The 17,370-nt window shown below is 36.8% G+C and overlaps 1 protein-coding gene across 1 annotated transcript; it reads left to right on the top strand.

Moving 5' to 3' along the window:
* Window positions 1–8,663: 8,663 nt before the first annotated feature.
* Window positions 8,664–12,770, top strand: LOC114717300 (GDSL esterase/lipase At4g28780-like). The gene is made up of 6 exons (XM_028902408.1): window positions 8,664–8,677; window positions 9,524–9,526; window positions 11,035–11,423; window positions 11,507–11,749; window positions 11,836–12,088; window positions 12,182–12,770. The coding sequence occupies exons 3-6, from the start codon at window positions 11,052–11,054 to the stop codon at window positions 12,412–12,414; spliced, it is 1,101 nt and encodes a 366-aa protein (XP_028758241.1). The 5' UTR covers window positions 8,664–8,677; window positions 9,524–9,526; window positions 11,035–11,051; the 3' UTR covers window positions 12,415–12,770.
* Window positions 12,771–17,370: the final 4,600 nt, after the last annotated feature.

Below are 17,370 nucleotides of genomic sequence, written 5' to 3'. Positions count from 1 at the left end.
GCTCTACCATTGACACATTGCCGCACAACCGCATTTACAAGCTGACTAAAATGGTATTTGTACGGTTTCAACTTTGAGGTTTTAAATTCAAAATTGTTAAATAATAAATTTATATTTTTGAGTACTTCTATTCTAAATTTTATATCTATTAAAAATATAAAGAATTAAAATAACATCAAGCCTAAAATGTTCAGTTTTAATCTAGATGGTTGATATTTGAAATTTATAATTTGGTGATGAGAATATGTACTCAAAGTTAATTGTAATAGCCATTAGATGCTCCGTGTATTGCCATTCACTACAGCCATGACTTTATTCACACACGCTAGCACGTGCGAGTGCGCCCTGTCAGGCTGCCACCATGTTTTGTTATCACTCTCATCAACTTTTTATAACCCCACGAGGGAAGGGGAGGAAAAATCTTAATTGGGTTCGACTGAAAAAACAAAATGAGATTATAAAATTTTAATAAAAATAAGATGTAAAATAAAAGAATGAGAAAAATTATTTAAAAACTTTTAATCCCATTTATTCATTTTTTAAAAAAAAATTAAATTCATTAAAATTTTCTCTTCTCTGTCCTCCCTTCTCTATATTTCCCTCATACCAAACAGAACATCAAGGTTTGATGGGTAAGTTAGAAGAAGGTTATCAAAGCAAGAAGCATGGCCAGCCAAACCACTGATGGCATATAGACACCAAGGATAATAGCATCCTTATACCTTCAGTCAGGTAAAATTTCAGTCGCTTTGTGCTCTGAAATTTATGTTTGGCTAAAAAGTAAAACGAACTCCAAAATTAAGAAGACGAAACCATTAACCATCGAACATACCTTTCATGTGTGTGTGATAATCTTCTCCCAGATTCCTTAAAGGTTAAATTGCCATGACACATGGATGCTAGAGAGATCAGGACCACCAGACTCATCATCAGTAACCTTGTTATATTTTGACATGCGTGGAACAAAAAATCCTTGACAAATAAATACCTATAAAAGTACACCAATTATTCAAAAGTACAGATGGTAAAAATATATAGAGAGAAAATGGTGTTAGGCAAAAAAACTACATGGAAAGAAAAGGGTATACCATCTTTGCTTCTTGCTAAATTATCCGACTTGTCATCGCCTGTTTAATGAATTTCAGGCACATGGCTTTACTAGAAAAACACACATATATATATTTTGTAACCCCACCCTATAAGCTATTAAAATTTAACTAACTATAGTAACTATGAAAATCTCATCTAATTTTTCCCATGTCCTATTTAACTATGCAAATCGAGCAACTTCATTAGAGAGACATGACACATTTATGCAACAGAAGGTGTCGGATGCATATTTTGCTCAAAGCGAGCTGTACGGAAAATAAATCCTGTAACACACTTATTCGAGTGTCAAATTAGAACTTGGGACGGTTCTAAACTTCTAGGTCACACTACTATGAATTATGTCAAGCTAGAAGCTGAACTACAAAGAACATAGTAAAAATAGCATATGGTTGGGTGTTTCTGACAGAGGAATATCTGAAGAAGCACATATATTCACTAATCGTTGAAGTTAAATCTCAGGATTCCTCACACTCTTAAGCAAATTAAATAGAAACATCCACCGTAATCACTATTTCATAGCAAGAAATAGATCAAAGCATCAATTATTTTAAAAACATCCACCTTCCTCTTAAAAAATCATTCCAGTTTATGCGATTTCTCAAGCTCAAGCAAGCCCTTGCTTTCTTGTTGTGGATCACCATTTGCTGAAGGTACACTAAAAGAGGAATATGACGGTATTTTATATTCTCCTACCACTTCAGGGAACTACTTAGCACAAGACTCCATGCTCTACAGACTATGAGCTCCGTGCATGATAAAAATTATCAAATCTCCGTCGCAACTTTTAGACGCCATGTTTGTGCGAATTGATCTCGGAGAAGCGCCATATATAATATGAGCTCTACCAGAAAAGTACATTCAAAAAACCCTTGACAAATATTGGGTATAAGCTGTTATGATTAGTCATCAGTTCAGTTGTAACGGCTAGACTCTTAAAAACACTTGTTAGGAGAAAGAGGTATCATTAAGACAAGAGGTCTTCGACACTAAACAACAAAATAAACAATCTTGTATTAAGTTTGAAAAAGCTTTTGGCTATGCATAAATGTCTTTACTGAACACCCTACCCCCAAATCCCCATAACAAAAGACGCAGTGGAGCAATAATTGTAGCCTCATCCAACTCAAAGCATCCCAACCTCATCTATGTTAGAATGAAATGCAAGAAACCAACCAAAAGTCTAATGAACAAACACATAACTACAGTTGTCATAATTATATTTAATGCATTTTATAATTGCAAGGCTTCATATATGCATAATAATAAGTGAGAGAAGAAATTTAACTAACATTATCAAACAAGCTTTCCCTTCCCAGTTTCCAGATCTCTAAAGCCAGCATCTAGAAAGTGAAACTGCAAGACCAGCATTAATGTGTTCGTGATTATTGGATAAACAAAGTGTGGGTCCTTTCAATTTTTTAGCAATCAAAAGGTTCAAGAACTTTATTGGATACTGCAGCCATTAAAAAAAGGTCAACAACTAATGGCTTTGACAATTCAGGGAAGCATTGCACATGTTGTCATGCTCATGGACGTGTAGAAGGGTCAACCTATTTAGGTTTACAAATTAAACAAGCTTTTAGGAAATACTTGATCATACATACTTATAAGACACTCCTTAAGATACGTATAATAATGAAATTTCAAATGAAGTAATAAGCATACCCAAATGTCCCTCCCTCCCTCTCTTCTTTGCAAATTGATGATTCAGTCTTGAAACTCACTAGATAGATAAAAGATTGCCCTTCAAAACGCTTAAGATTCATCTCATGAAATTCACACATGATACCAACCAGCTTCCAAGTAAAACATCTCTAAGTAACCAAACATAGAGTGATTTATCGAACTGCCACAAGCTATGTTTCAGAACATTGATCAAATTAAAAACCCAAACACTAAATATAACATGAGGACATATTCATGTGACAGTAAGGCACCCAAAATTACATCATTATTCAACTGAGTTATTGGCCATACAAACTTCACTTCTTTTTCCGTTTGATAAGTAACAATCATTCTATAGCTCTATATGCGAATCATAGTAGTCAATGGGATCAAGAATACAGGTTACCACGAGTTCATTGATTCAAAAGGTCGTGGTCCCTGAGAGCAGGATCTGTAGGCTTCAAGCGCATAAAGACATTGATTCATTTAAGAAATGGGGGAGGAGGACTGCCGATCCAAATAATTGAAAGACTATTGCAATAAACAAACAATTTCAAAAGAAGGTACATGCTATCAAATTTGATTGCAAAGGTCAAAAATGTGCTTCATAACTAACTAATGGAGCCTGTTCAGCACCCCCTAACTCATCCAGTAGCTCCTCGATGGCCGGAATTGGAAATTTGTCATGAATTGTGGCATTGTTCAGGGCACGATAATCAACACAGAAACGCCAGCTGCCATCTTTTTTCTTCACCAATAACACGGGACTGGAGAAAGGACTCTTACTGGACCATATAATACCAGCAGCAAGCATCTCCTGGACTAGACGTTCAATTTCAGTTTTCTGGTAGTGTGGGTACCGGTATGGGCGAATGTTCGGTGGAAGGACTCCTGGTTGCAGGTCAATGGTATGGTCCACTACCCGTGGTGGTGGTAGCCCAAGAGCTGGATTTTGCACTGTAGGGAACTCCGCAAGCAAGTTCTGGATATCCTCCGTTAAAGGAGAGTAGGTCAACTCTGTCATTTTTAGCTCAGTGAATTCCACAAAGAAAACATCATCATCATGGCGTGTGGTCCGGCAAAGTGAATTAAAAGTCATGGGAGTTCTATGTAAGGTGGGGTTACCCTTAAGACAGACCCATTCCTCTCCGAGGTCAATTTTAAGGGTGGAATGTTTCCAACTGACTAACACTTCTCCTAAAGAAGATAACCAATCAGCACCAAGAATAACGTCAGAGCCACCTAACTGAAAAGGATAAAGCGAGTGGATGATATGTAAGCCTTGAACCAGTAATGAAACGTCGCGACAAACCCCTCTGCCACGAACGTGACGCGCATCACCGACCTGAACAGTGAAGGCTATATTGGGGTCTAACGGCAAGGATAAAGCAGAGACCAAGTCATGGTGTATGAAACTATGAGTAGCACTGCAATCTATGAGGATAAGGACAGTGCGGCCACCCAATGATCCCATTAGCTTGATAGTTTTGCCACCCGTAAATCCTGCTAATGTATTCAAAGAAAGGGACATGAGTTGCCCAGAAGGTGCTTCTTTGTCCACAGCAACTCCACCCTCGGTTGTGTCAGGTGCAACAGGCTCGACCGACTTAAGTGGGTCATCAGCATTGTCCTCAGACATTATCAGAACCTGGAGTTGTTTCTTTTTGCAACGGTGACCTGGACGATATTTTTCACCACATTTGAAACAGAGGCCTAGCTCCCGACAGCGTTCAATCTCGGCATCAGTATATTTCTTTGGAACAGATTTAGTAGCATAGGTGATAGGAATCGCTGTCTTCTTCGAATCATCTGATGGGGGTTTGTTATCGGTGGTCTTAACCATGGTAAGTTGGGTAGACGCAGTCATCTTCCCCGTGTCAGGAGAAGGGGTCGGACGTGTGTAGCTGAGTCGGGTGGGAGAGTTTTTTTTCTTTGGCCCATGATTTGTAGGGCCCAACGGTACGGGGACTATAGAGATGAGTCAAAACTCCATTCCGCTCTTCGAGTCTTAATGCCATATCCATATACTCGGCCAACGTGTGAAGCTTCAGCAGACATAAATCCGCCTTAATATCAAGTTTAAGACCATTCAAAAATGCAGCAATCAAGACCTCCTCATCACAATTACTCAGAGTCGCAGATAACAATTCAAAACGTTCAATATACTCTGCTACTGTCTGATATTGGCGCAAAGCCATCAGCATCTCATACGTGTTTCCACATTGTGAAAGATGAAAACGCAGAATTAAATCTTGTTTTAAGTCTACCCAGGATCCCACCGGAGCTCTTACCTCCTTCCACTGGAACCAGTTAAGGGCGCGCCCTTCGAAACCCAGTAGCGCTGCATCTAGCTTCTCAGAATCAGCCACCTTGTTGAATTTAAAGTAACGTTCGATCTTAAAAATCCAGCTAAGAGGCTCGTCTCCAGAAAAAAGAGGCATATCCAGTTTGCGTTAATGGGAATTGTCTCCTCCACCACCCCCATTGGACTCTTCGATCGTAATGACCCGCGGACGGGAATCAGTAACCTGCGGAGCCGACGACCCTGGTGATTGAGATGATTCACCACCCTGAACATCATGCTCTGTAGGTCAATTTCCTGAACGCAAGCTAGCGGCCACCTCTGTCATCATAGACGTTAAGGTCATAAGATCGCACTTCATCGTAGCCATATCTGTCTTCATGGAAGACATATCGGAAGTCAACCGATCAATCCCCTGCTCGGCCTGCATCATTCGGGAATCAAAACCATCCATTCTGGACTCCACGCGAGTTTGAACCATACCCCAGGTGCGACTGCTCTGATACCTTTAATGGAGCCACAGGCTCTCCAAGTAATATTCGATCACTGGAAAAAGGTTCCACAGCCAGAAATGAAATCTGGAATTACAAGGTTCTCTCCACTCTGCACATTCGAGAGGCACAGACTCTCCTACGCAACTCACCAATTCTCTCATGCCTCTAACAGAAAAGATCCCCCCATACATATACCCACTCTCCCCCTATAACTAACAAGTATCCATTCCCTAAAATACCCCCTGATACAAAACGTACGCTGGACTAAACGCCAGAATTGGGCTTCTTTTGTCTCACATATTTAAGCTTCGGCCCGTGTTCAACACTAACACATCTCCATTGCTTTTCGTTAATCAATAAGGGTAGTTCTTTGGCCAATAATCAATAAGGGTATTTAGATATCAAAAAGAAGAATAACATCATACTCAAAGCCACATTGGTCAATGGGCCGTGAACCACGCAGCTTTAAGCCTCAGATTTCATGCAACAAACTGGGCCCAAGATCTAGTTCAATTTATTTATTATCTAACAAAATCCATGAAAACAAAAGGCCACTAAAATCAGAAATGGCCTCTTTCCTGTTTTCAAAAGAAAGGAAACAGAGCAGGAAAATGGATATAACGACCAACCTTTGGAAGATATGAAGAGCGGGCCAAGTGTACCGGAGCAATGTAGGCAACTTTGCATGCCAAGTTCAAGCTCCTAAATGAATCTCAATTTTTCAGCAGTTGCAAGGAGCCAAAAATCTCATTTTTCCCATATTTGTAAAAAGGCATCGATCTCAATTTTTCCACATTCATCAATAGGCATCAGTCTCAATTTTCTCACATTTGTAACTAGGCGTCAGTCTCATTTTTCCCATATTCGTAAATAGAGATCAAATTCAATTTTCCCACATAGGCATCAATCTCAGTTTTCCCACATTCTTAAATAGACATCAATTTTTCCCACATTCATAAATAGGCATCAATCTCGATTTTTTCACATTCGTAAATAGGCATCTCGATTCTCCCACATTCATATATAGGCACCAATCTTCACATCGGTAAATAGGCATCAATCACAATTTTTTCACATTCACCAATCGGCATCAATCTCGATTTTCCCACATTCATAAATGGGCATCAATCTCAATTTTCCCACATTCATAAATAGGCATCAATCTCAATTTTCCCACGTTCATAAGTAGGCACCAATCTCGATTTTCTCATATTCATAAATAGGCATATCAATTTTGATATTCCCACATTTGCCAATAGGCATAATCTCAATATTCCCAAATTCATAAATAAGAATCAAAATCATGCATGAAATGATGCATCGAATAGGATCATTAATCTTTGCAAGTGCACAGATATAAAAAATTTGACAAATTATATGTAAAGGGGCTATAAAGCAGCAAAGACACAGAGAGTCTAAGCTGAAGCAAAAGCACACCCCATATTTATTTTTGTGCACCTTAAGAAGAGTGGGCAACAATTTCCTTAAAAAAACTCTCATATTGCGCATAATTCATGCAATGAATTCCAAAGGATCGCAAGGCATGCAAAAATAATTAAGGCAACTTTTCATGCCAAGTTCAAGCCTCTAAAATATTCTCAATTTTCCCACATTCATAAGGAGGCATCAATCTCAATTTTCCCCCATTCCTAAATAATCAATCTCAACTTATTCCATCCCGACACATCTCAAGCTATCCATGAAAGGAAACTTAACATAAATAGTAAGGGAAAGAAAAGTAGGCATAAAAGTCTTCACCAAAAAAAAGAAAAAACACACATAAGTAGTAATGACAAGAAAAGTAAGCATAAAAGTCTTCAGCCCAAAATAATACACATAAGCAGTAGCGACAAATCTAAGATTATCTAGGAAACTTAACAGAAACAAACGCTTTCCATCAGGTTAAGCAGGCCATCATTTATGTAGCAGCAACCGCATATGATTCATTGGTCATTTGTATTCGTAAGCCACTTATAAATTAAACCAAGTTGCAAATACCATGTGCTTCCCTGCAATAATCGGTTGTTACCTATATCCCATGCAAGAAGCTAAAAAATATGTCAAACATCTAATATTGTGAAGCAGTTCAAAACCAAGTTGTCAGCTAAGATCGGTTCAGTTTAGTACTAAGTGCCTCTGCCCATGCATCCCATGAGTTGCAGCTTTCAACCGATGACCCATAAGAGAGGCTGGGAGAAAAGTCATTGGAATTCAAAACTTGCTAAAAATGAATTTGTTAAACGTTGAATTTTAAATCTCAAGCCACATATAAAAACTCTGAGATTCCGGCCAGAAGTAAAAAAAAAAAAAAAAAAATTGCGAAACCCAAACAGACAATAATCGGCTGAACATTCATGAATATCCATAGCCGTCGACCCGCGAAAACAGACAATACCAAAGACAAAAAGCAAGGTAATAATGCAAGATGCAGAAAAAGCAACGCAAGGCCGGGAGGGGAAAAACCATAAAAAGGGGCAAGGAAACCAGCACCAAATGGAGAATACAAAGGGAAAGGAAAAGCAAGAGAAAACTTAACAGTGCAACATGACGGCGACTTGGCTGTGGTGGACGCGACGGCTTCTCTTGAGACCCCTCGAGTCGACGGCCTGGAGGGGAGAGAGCCTGGAGCGCAACGGTCACGAATATGCGCGCCAATTCCAGGGTTGAGAAGCAACCGACTCTGAATTAAATTTGAAACTCTGAAAAAACCCCCGTGAGGTAATGGCCCTTTTTTTTTTTTTTTGGGTCAGCAGGACATGATGAGTTTAACCGTTGAAAAGCGGCGTGTAAAGTCCGAAATAACAGGAACTGAACTACAAACTGATTGAAAATATTAAAGCCAAAATTATTTTTTTTCTTTCTTTAAAATTTTTAATAAGGCATTGTATTAAAACCTGGTCATAAATTGTTAAATTTTTTTAATATGATTATTTGATATTTGATGCTCAATATTACTAAGGTAACTTCAAGTAGTGTCAAATTTAACTACAAAAATCTCTAGTGTTAATTAACTACTAGTTAGTTGGCAGCAACACTTAGATGTGTTTCTATGATTGCTAACTAAATAAATGTGTTAAACTTTCAAAAACCCATTCAAAGACCTTCTGTAAGCCTTAAAATTAGTTGTTGAAATTTGTATTATTTGATACTCTTCCGATTCTGGACATAAGACCTGTTTTGTAATGTAAAATTACACTATAAAACGAGTCTTATGTCCGGAACCAAAGGAATATTAACTATTTTTGAGTTCGAAGATGTGAATAGAAGTTTCTCAACTTTTATTTTCCATAAATAATTTTTTAGTTTCATTAAAAAATTTCAACCAATAAAAAAACTTTCAGAATTATAAGCTCCGTTACAACTAGCTAATTCTGTTTTGTTAAGGTATCTTCCTAGTTGAAAGTAATCTTCTTCCAAACATTATTCATCAAATCAAAATCACCTGAAATTTATGACCAATTAATATGAAAATTTCACAATATTTTTGTAAGATGCAGCAACAAAGACGCACGAGATGCCGGAGAATGAGTTAATTCTCTCCTCCACCTCTCCTTTTTCTTACATCACCCCTATTTTTTTTAATCACTATTGGATCAAATTTCAATGATAAAAATTTAACGTTTTATTAAAAAAAACTATTATTATAATTTTAGGTGAAACAATAATAAGTTAGAATTGGGCCAAATAAGGTTCGCGACCCAAAAACGAAAGACGCAGTAAGAAGTTAATGGCCGAAAAGTTTGTTGGGATTCTCAATGATATCGGTAGCTGGCGTCCATCAATTCCAAAGTTCTCGTGAACAGCCTTCCTTTTTTCATTAGCTCGATATGGAAATACTTTTTGGTTCTTTTCGACAAAGCTGTTGAAGCAATGCTACCGGAAAAATATATATATATATATATATATATCCTCTTGTAAATTGTTGAACTTTTTTTCTCGGAAAGCCATCAAGTAAGTGAAGTAACCCAGATGAAAATAAATGGGTAGGACAATTTGGTAGTCTGATCACACACACACACACGTATATATATACACACGAGGATGCTATAGATCCGCAGCACATTGCTAGAATCGTACGTAACTGAAGACAATGTCCGCGGATTCGGAAAGAAAATTACAGCGAGTCTGGTTGAGAGAGGCTGGGTCATGAGATTAAGCGTACATGGCTGCACATGAACTTCAATTCAATGTCAGGGAAATAACAGAATTCCAGACTCGTACATTACTTCTGCTATAGTCTGCATTAGCATCAGCAACGTTTTAATCTGTTTGTGTGCCAAATGAGAAACCATTCATAGAATTCTACCAGAGCTGTGTGTCATTTGTTTTTCTTCAAGCTAGATTGTATAGCATTTGAAGAAACAGTTTGGTGAGGGACAAGGGAAGATCCAAAACGATCTTGTTTGGTGGTAGCCATTTATGGATTTCACGTGGGCGTCTTAGCTTAAGGGAGGTCTCCTTTATGCCAACCTAATCAATAAACCGGAGAAACCTGAAGAACTTGGCGCACAAGCTGCCAGGTTACTCATACTACAGTGCTTTTGGAGTGTATGCCATTTTAATGTTCATTAATATCATAAAAACGACCCGATTGACAATTGCCAACGAAGTGATGGATTGGAAACGCCATGTTTCCCTCCACTCATGCACTGCATGCACCACAGTACACTGAAACGAAAAAGGGTTTAATGACCTGATGTTGACATATTTATCCATAGATAAGATTTTTTTGAAGTCAATCATCTTTGCAAGTGACCGTGTATGCAATGCAAGTGCCAAGAATTTTGTTGCCTCAGCTGAAAATATCATCACACAAAAATGTACGCACACATATATGTGTGTCTCCGAAAATTTTAAGACTGTGTTTGTTTAGTAGTGTTGACGTAAAGAATATATCGAATATATAGGATCCAAAGAATTAAAATTTAAACCTTTTGGAGTACACCAGGTAAATTTTTTATGCCGACGGTTTGTCTCTCACGCAAAAAAATTGAAAACTGAAGGGGAAAAGCAGAAGGGTAGAAGAACAGTACTTAATTAGCCACAATGTACTAGTAAGCTTTATGATACAAGATTGAAAACTTAGACTAGTGAACTGACACTCTTGATAAATGGTTGACTTATAGTGCAACGTAGCAGCACCAAGTAACAGGACGAGACCCCATTTTCTGGTGCATTCATGTTTTTTGTCGGGCACCAGACACATTAAATATACGTTTATCCTCATTGTCATGCACAACTGCACAACTTTTTTAACTCCCCACTTTCTCAGTTTAATTTAACCACTCGCATCCGTTAAATATCCAGTAACGAGCGAGATTAGTTTGTTTTAAACTATAACTGAAAGTTACAGGTACTCGGGTAACGCGGGGAAAAAGAACATGATAGTGTGATCACACCCTTATATAAAGATCAGACATGCAGCAGAAGCAAGTGCCGAGAGAAATTAAAAAACTTAAAAAGGTCTTTGAAACAACAATATGGTTATGCCCAAGTTTAGAGTGACGGTGGCGATACTGGTGGTGGCCCTCACCGCATTGGCTGCGGAGAAAGCGGAGGGAGCTCGAGCTTTCTTCGTGTTTGGGGACTCACTGGTTGACAGTGGCAACAACAACTACTTGGCCACCCCGGCGCGTGCCGACTCTCCTCCCTACGGCATTGACTATCCCACCCATCGACCCACGGGTCGCTTCTCTAATGGCTTCAACCTCCCTGACATCATCAGTCAGCGGATTGGCTCTGAACCCACGTTGCCATACTTGAGCCCTCAGCTTAGCGGCCAGAAGCTCTTAGTCGGAGCCAACTTTGCTTCCGCAGGGATAGGAATTCTCAACGACACAGGCATCCAATTTGTGAGAAACTATCCCCTCCTTTCTATTTAATCCCTATAAAAATGCAGATTCAGACTAACATTAAAAAAAAAAAAAACCTACAGGTCGGCATCATAAGGATTTTCCAGCAATTTGAACTGTTTCAGCAGTACCAGCAGCGGCTAAGTGGGTTGGTAGGGGCAGCCCGAGCAGAGAAGATAGTGAATGGAGCGCTTGTGCTGATGACACTTGGCGGTAACGACTTCGTCAATAATTATTTCGTCACGCCTGTCACTGTGAGGTCCCGCCAATTCACCGTCCCTCAGTTCTCGCGCTACCTCATCTCAGAGTACAGAAAAATCCTCACGGTAATAACATTAACTATATATATTCCTTTTTTCTGGTTTTTTATGTTTGATGGAGACCATATGGGCTGATGTAACAAGTGACACAGAGGTTGTATGAGTTGGGGGCTCGTAGGGTGCTTGTAACCGGGACAGGTCCACTGGGGTGCGTGCCGTCGCAGCTAGCCCAGAGAAGCAGAAACGGAGAGTGCGTGCCAGAGTTGCAACGAGCTGCTCAGATCTTCAATCCATTGCTGGTTCAAATGACCCAAGAGCTCAATGCCCAAGTGGGGTCTGATGTGTTCGTCACTGTCAATGCCTTTCAAATGAACATGGACTTCATCACCAACCCTCAAAGATTTGGTCTTTATCTTAACATTTCATAACGTTACACATCAAGTTTAGCATTTTTTTTTTGGGTAGTGTTTGGTAATGGTGACATGGGAATATTGACAGGTTTTGTGACATCCAAGGTCGCATGTTGTGGTCAAGGAGCGTACAATGGGGTGGGACAGTGCAACCCATTGTCCAACCTCTGCCCAAACAGAGATATCTATGCCTTTTGGGACGCTTTCCATCCAACCCAACGTGCTCTGGGCTTCATAGTGCAGCAAATCTTGAGCGGACCTACTCAGTATATGAGTCCTATGAACCTCACCACCATCATGGCCTTGGACTCCACCATCTAATTCTCCTAGTATCGGCATATCCCAACCTTGTTAAATGTTTTATATATATATATATATATATATATATGTAATAGAGGGAGAATTGCAATAAAGCCTGTAAGGAAAAACATAATTACTAAAAAGTCTTAATTACAACTAAACAGTTTGCAATAACAAGTAAGGTAGAAAATGACAACTTCTAATTTGTCATTGCAACTTTTTAGTTATTATTTTCTCTTTTTAAGATCTTGTTGTAATTCTCTCATATATATCCGATATTTAAATGTACCGCTTTCAATGCTACTATATTAAGATTGGATCGGTACTAGATCTATGGTTAAGCTATAATTAATTGATTTGCAAGTTAAAACTGGCCATTCCCGTCTATATGAGCTTATTCTATTTGTGTAAGTTCTCTTGGGCTCATTGAGTCCATGCTCACTCCTTCATGTAATAGAGAACGCATGAACAGACATAGCCTCATTTGCATCTTCTCCATCCAGACCTGGGCATTACAGTACAAGAGTGAAAAGTTAGCTCAGTTAAAATATTGGGAAAAAGACAGTAAGGTCTCAAATGAATAAATAAGTGCCCAACAATTTTTCTTTTTAAAATGAGTTGCGAGATTGCATTAAATAACAGATCAAACATGACAATATCTTCTTTTTCAGATGAATCGCCACGCCTCAGAGTTGAAAAATTTAAGAAGCCAAAATGTATGAACAGCCAATCCTCACCTAAGAAATAATATGACAATGTGGGCATATTCTGATTTTTGTTTCATGGCCTAACACTCTGTGTGTGATTCTCGACAACATTTGGGCTTGTGGGTTATTCTTAGATAGCCAAAATATTATGGAGTTGTAACTTTAAGTTGGGCTTGGCGTGTTTCATATGACTCTGGAGCATCCTATAACATGTGTGCTCTCAAGTCTCAGCATGTTGAATTCAGACTGGACAGCTCAAAAGTACCGTTCGCTTTCTCCCTCTCTGCTTCTGCTGCTGACAAATTCCTTTCCACTTTTGTATTTTGAATCTTCTGCGTCAAGGCTGCCGTATAAGCAAAGATCGCTCCACAACATAGCATGTGCCTAAAGCTTTCACCTATCTCACAATTCACACACCTCACATCCACCAGTTGGATCCAGTTCTTCCTGTAATATATAATACAGATCCCATCGCTCACCAGATCAAACACCTAATTTTGGTCCTGCATTTTTCTTCTCTTTTCTTGGGTAATAAATTTACATCCACAACACATGTTGAAGTGATTGTCAGCTATGTGAAACCATTGAATTGATCAGCCTAAAGCAACATTTTCAGACCTCATTAGTAACGGTAGTTGTCTTGGTCTTGTCTTATTCTGTATATCCAAGCTTGTTGCGGATGAATCATGCCGGAATCTGACCAATATATATACTTTTAGTGTCGGGCCTACTCATCTGAGTCACCCATTAAAATTTATCAAAGTCATGAGTGATTTTTTTTTTTTTTTGCCTGCCATCAAAGTCGCGGTGAAAGTTGAAAATGACATGCCACCCGTGAGGATTTTGACAGAATTGAGCCATCTTGGAGAGCAACCAGAGTTTATAGAGTTAGATTCCGTTTCATGCATTCACCTGATTGGACTGTTTATAGTCTGTAGTTGGGATTGTAGAGAATTATGTTTTGCATATATTCCAACTCCTCCAGGCACTTTGAAGTTTTTTTTATTTTTAAAATCTTTCTGTATTATTGATACATTATTGCAAGACCTTTTCCCCATTTGCCTGATAACGCGTTTTTGGTATATTTCTTTATTATGAAATATATATACATTTTGTGCATGGAGTTTAATTTATTATCTGCTATGAGCACAAAGTGAAATCATGAAGGATGAAGCCACGGACGCAATAAAACCTGCAGTTGAAGAAAAAAAGGGCCGTGTTGTAAATTTTTTTTTTTCCCCTTTCGCTTGGTCATAAATTATACATGTGTGTCCAAAAGCAGTCGTTGGTGTGGCTTTATCATCAAGTTTTATAATGCTCCAATCCTAAAGTTAGTCCCTTTGTTGTAATTCATCCAACAATACTCATTATTATTGTTTATAACAACAATAATAATAATGATAACGATAATGATTCATTTTGAAAGACTTTGGAACTAACATTCCGTCAACTTATATATATACTACCTCCTTTTCTTAATATAAAAACTACTTAGCTGATTTAAATAGATTAAGAAAATTTATTAAGTTAGTTATTTATAATAATTAAGTATTGTTTTCTTTAAAATACTCTTATTAATTATGTACTCTTCCGGTCCTTAATATAAAACTCATTTAACTAATTTGATTAGATTAAGAAAGTTAGGTATGTTAGTTAATTATAAAAAATGTGACATGTTTTTCCTAAAATACCATAATCATCTTTCTTAATACCTCGTATTCTTCTTTTACTTGATTATGGTTGAGGGAGTATCCATAGGGGTAATTTAGAGAAAATTGATAAATATGAGAAATGAGTCTTATATTTAGGACCAAAACCAACTCAATAATTGGGTCTTATATTAAGGACCGGAGGAGTATTAACTAAAATTATTATTTGTTTGAATATTTAACATGTGTAACTACTATAAGAATTATTTTTAAAAAATAGATAAATATGATAGACAAAATATATTTGTGTTTTATATTTATGATCAAATTAAAAGTCAAACAAACTCTTATATTAAGAATCATAAATAATATATATACTCCTCCGGTCCTTAATATAGGACCCAATTCTTGAGTTGGTTTTGGTCCTAAATATAAGACCCATTTCTCATATTTATCAATTTTCTCTAAATTACCCCTATAGATACTCCCTCAACCATAATCAAGTAGAAGAGGGAGAGGAGATATTAAGAAAGATGATTATGGTGTTTTAGGAAAAATTTGTCACTTTTCTTATAATTAACTAACTTACCTAACTTTCTTAATCTAATCAAATTAGTTAAATGGGTCTTATATTAAGGACCGGTGGAGTATATATATATATATATATATATATCATGGGCCACAACTCTTTGGGAGGCGTATCCAACCATCATTACGTTATCAGAATGTGAACCAATTGAGGTCCATCCTGGTTTTGGTTAGATTCCAAACTTATTTTGTAATCTTGTTCCATTAAATTATCAAAAAATTAAATTGCAGGCAAAAAAAAAAAAAAGACAACAATAAGACAAAACCAGAGGGTGGCAGCACAAAACGATGTTAAAAACATTTAGTCAATTAAACAGGGGAAAAAGTCTTATTCTTTAACGCATTAGTGGTAGCTGCAGAGTATCATTACTTGCAAGGAAGTCTCTCTTAATTTTGTAAGGCACGTTATTGACTTTTGTCATTGTATTTAGTCAAAGTATTTAATAATTACGTCAATTAATTTACAAAACTCAAATAAATACAGGTCGATGTAACAGTAGCAACCACAACATTTTTTTTTTAAACATCCTAGCGCCAACAATATATAAAAGTGAATATGCTGCTGTATAAATGCATTCGTCGGCAGAAAAAAAGTTATTCTAAATAATTGTTCACCAAAAGTTCAACCTTCATCAAGCACAATTGTTTTTTTCGATGTGAAAAAAAAAACAGCCAACTATACAAAAATATAATTGAAATCAAGGACCTGACTAAAACAAATCTTTCATTCTTCGTTTTAGGACGCTTAAATAAATTTGCACGCACATTCGTCTAATTCATATATAAAAAGAAAATATGAACTAACGTGTTTTGGTTTTGATGGAAAAGATTTTAGTGCTTGTCTGACAACTCATGGACTCACTTAGAAAATCTTTTACATTTTATGAAATAAATCTCTTATATATTTATTTCATGCAGCGTAAAATCACCTAAAATAAATAAATTTAATTAAATACTGTTTAGAGTATTTGAAATGGCTTATAAATATCTTTTTATCGTAACTTACAAAATATGAAGTAAGTATATATGAAAATTTTTAAATTTTAACTTATGTAAGTATTTATTAATCGTGAATCCAAATAGAGTTTTAATTATTAGGTCCCAAGCCGATGTTTGAGAGGAAGGGAGTGGAAATCATGTGACTGGAAGGAAGTATATGCTAAAATGATGGAAAAGTAGTTAATTATATTTTTAATATTATAATTTTATTGTATTAAAATCATAGTTGAAATCCATGTTAAACTGTTTAATTCAACTATACAGTTGTTTTTTGAAATTCACAGCTAAAAAGGCGAAAAGGAAAAGAAAGAGGCTATGGCTGTGCATGAAAAAGACGTCCAATTTTGACTTTTCCAATCCTCTCGCCTGAATCGGACAGAAATCTGCCTCCCACAAATAGATATTCCTTCAATCCCAATCGATCAATAATTAGTAGTAATTAATTAATTATTCAACCACTCACTTTAAAATTTTAACAATGCTCAATTCAACTCAACACCTTGTTTCCCCCAGAGAAAAAAAATCTTATTATTGACAATGCCATTTAATATTCTCAATGATATAATAATATCTTAAGCTTATAATTATTCTCAAACAACAACACTCACATAACGTTGAAAAGATTGTAACGACAATAAAATATTATTATGATTCTCGAAAAATAATAATTTATTTTGTTAGAAAACTAATTATGAAAATTTTAAATGCTAATATCATAGATATTTAATTATTCCATTGCATTTGAAAACATGTATTCAAAATTGGCATTAGCCCCATCCACAGTTCCACTTCCACACACAAGAAGATACAAAAATTTTCGACATGATGTGAAATTAAAAATATGTTAAATAATGAGAAAATATAATACGTGATAGTAACACATTCCATTTCATCATATATTAATGACAATTTAGACTTAGACCAAAAAAAAAAAAGAAATAAGCTTTTACCGTATAATTTCTGCAGCAGCCTGACCTTTTCGTTTGGCAGGAAAATCGAGGGAAGGGGATGAAAATGTTGTGCGTTATATGTAA

This window comes from Neltuma alba, unplaced genomic scaffold (assembly GCF_004799145.2).
Source record: "Neltuma alba isolate B1F8T4 unplaced genomic scaffold, ASM479914v2 tig00011729_pilon, whole genome shotgun sequence".
NCBI lineage: Eukaryota > Viridiplantae > Streptophyta > Magnoliopsida > Fabales > Fabaceae > Neltuma > Neltuma alba.
The sequence above is the reverse complement of the archived record's forward strand: the minus strand, read 5'-3'. Positions and strand labels throughout refer to the sequence as shown.

What these genes read in the sequence shown, in the direction of transcription:
- LOC114717300 (XM_028902408.1), top strand. Translation starts at nt 11,052, where the DNA reads ATGGTTATGCCCAAGTTTAGAGTGACGGTGGCGATACTGGTGGTGGCC. An exon ending in ACGACACAGGCATCCAATTT is followed by an intron (nt 11,424 to 11,506) that starts GTGAGAAACTAT and finishes AAAAACCTACAG; the next exon opens with GTCGGCATCATAAGGATTTT. An exon ending in CACCAACCCTCAAAGATTTG is followed by an intron (nt 12,089 to 12,181) that starts GTCTTTATCTTA and finishes GAATATTGACAG; the next exon opens with GTTTTGTGACATCCAAGGTC.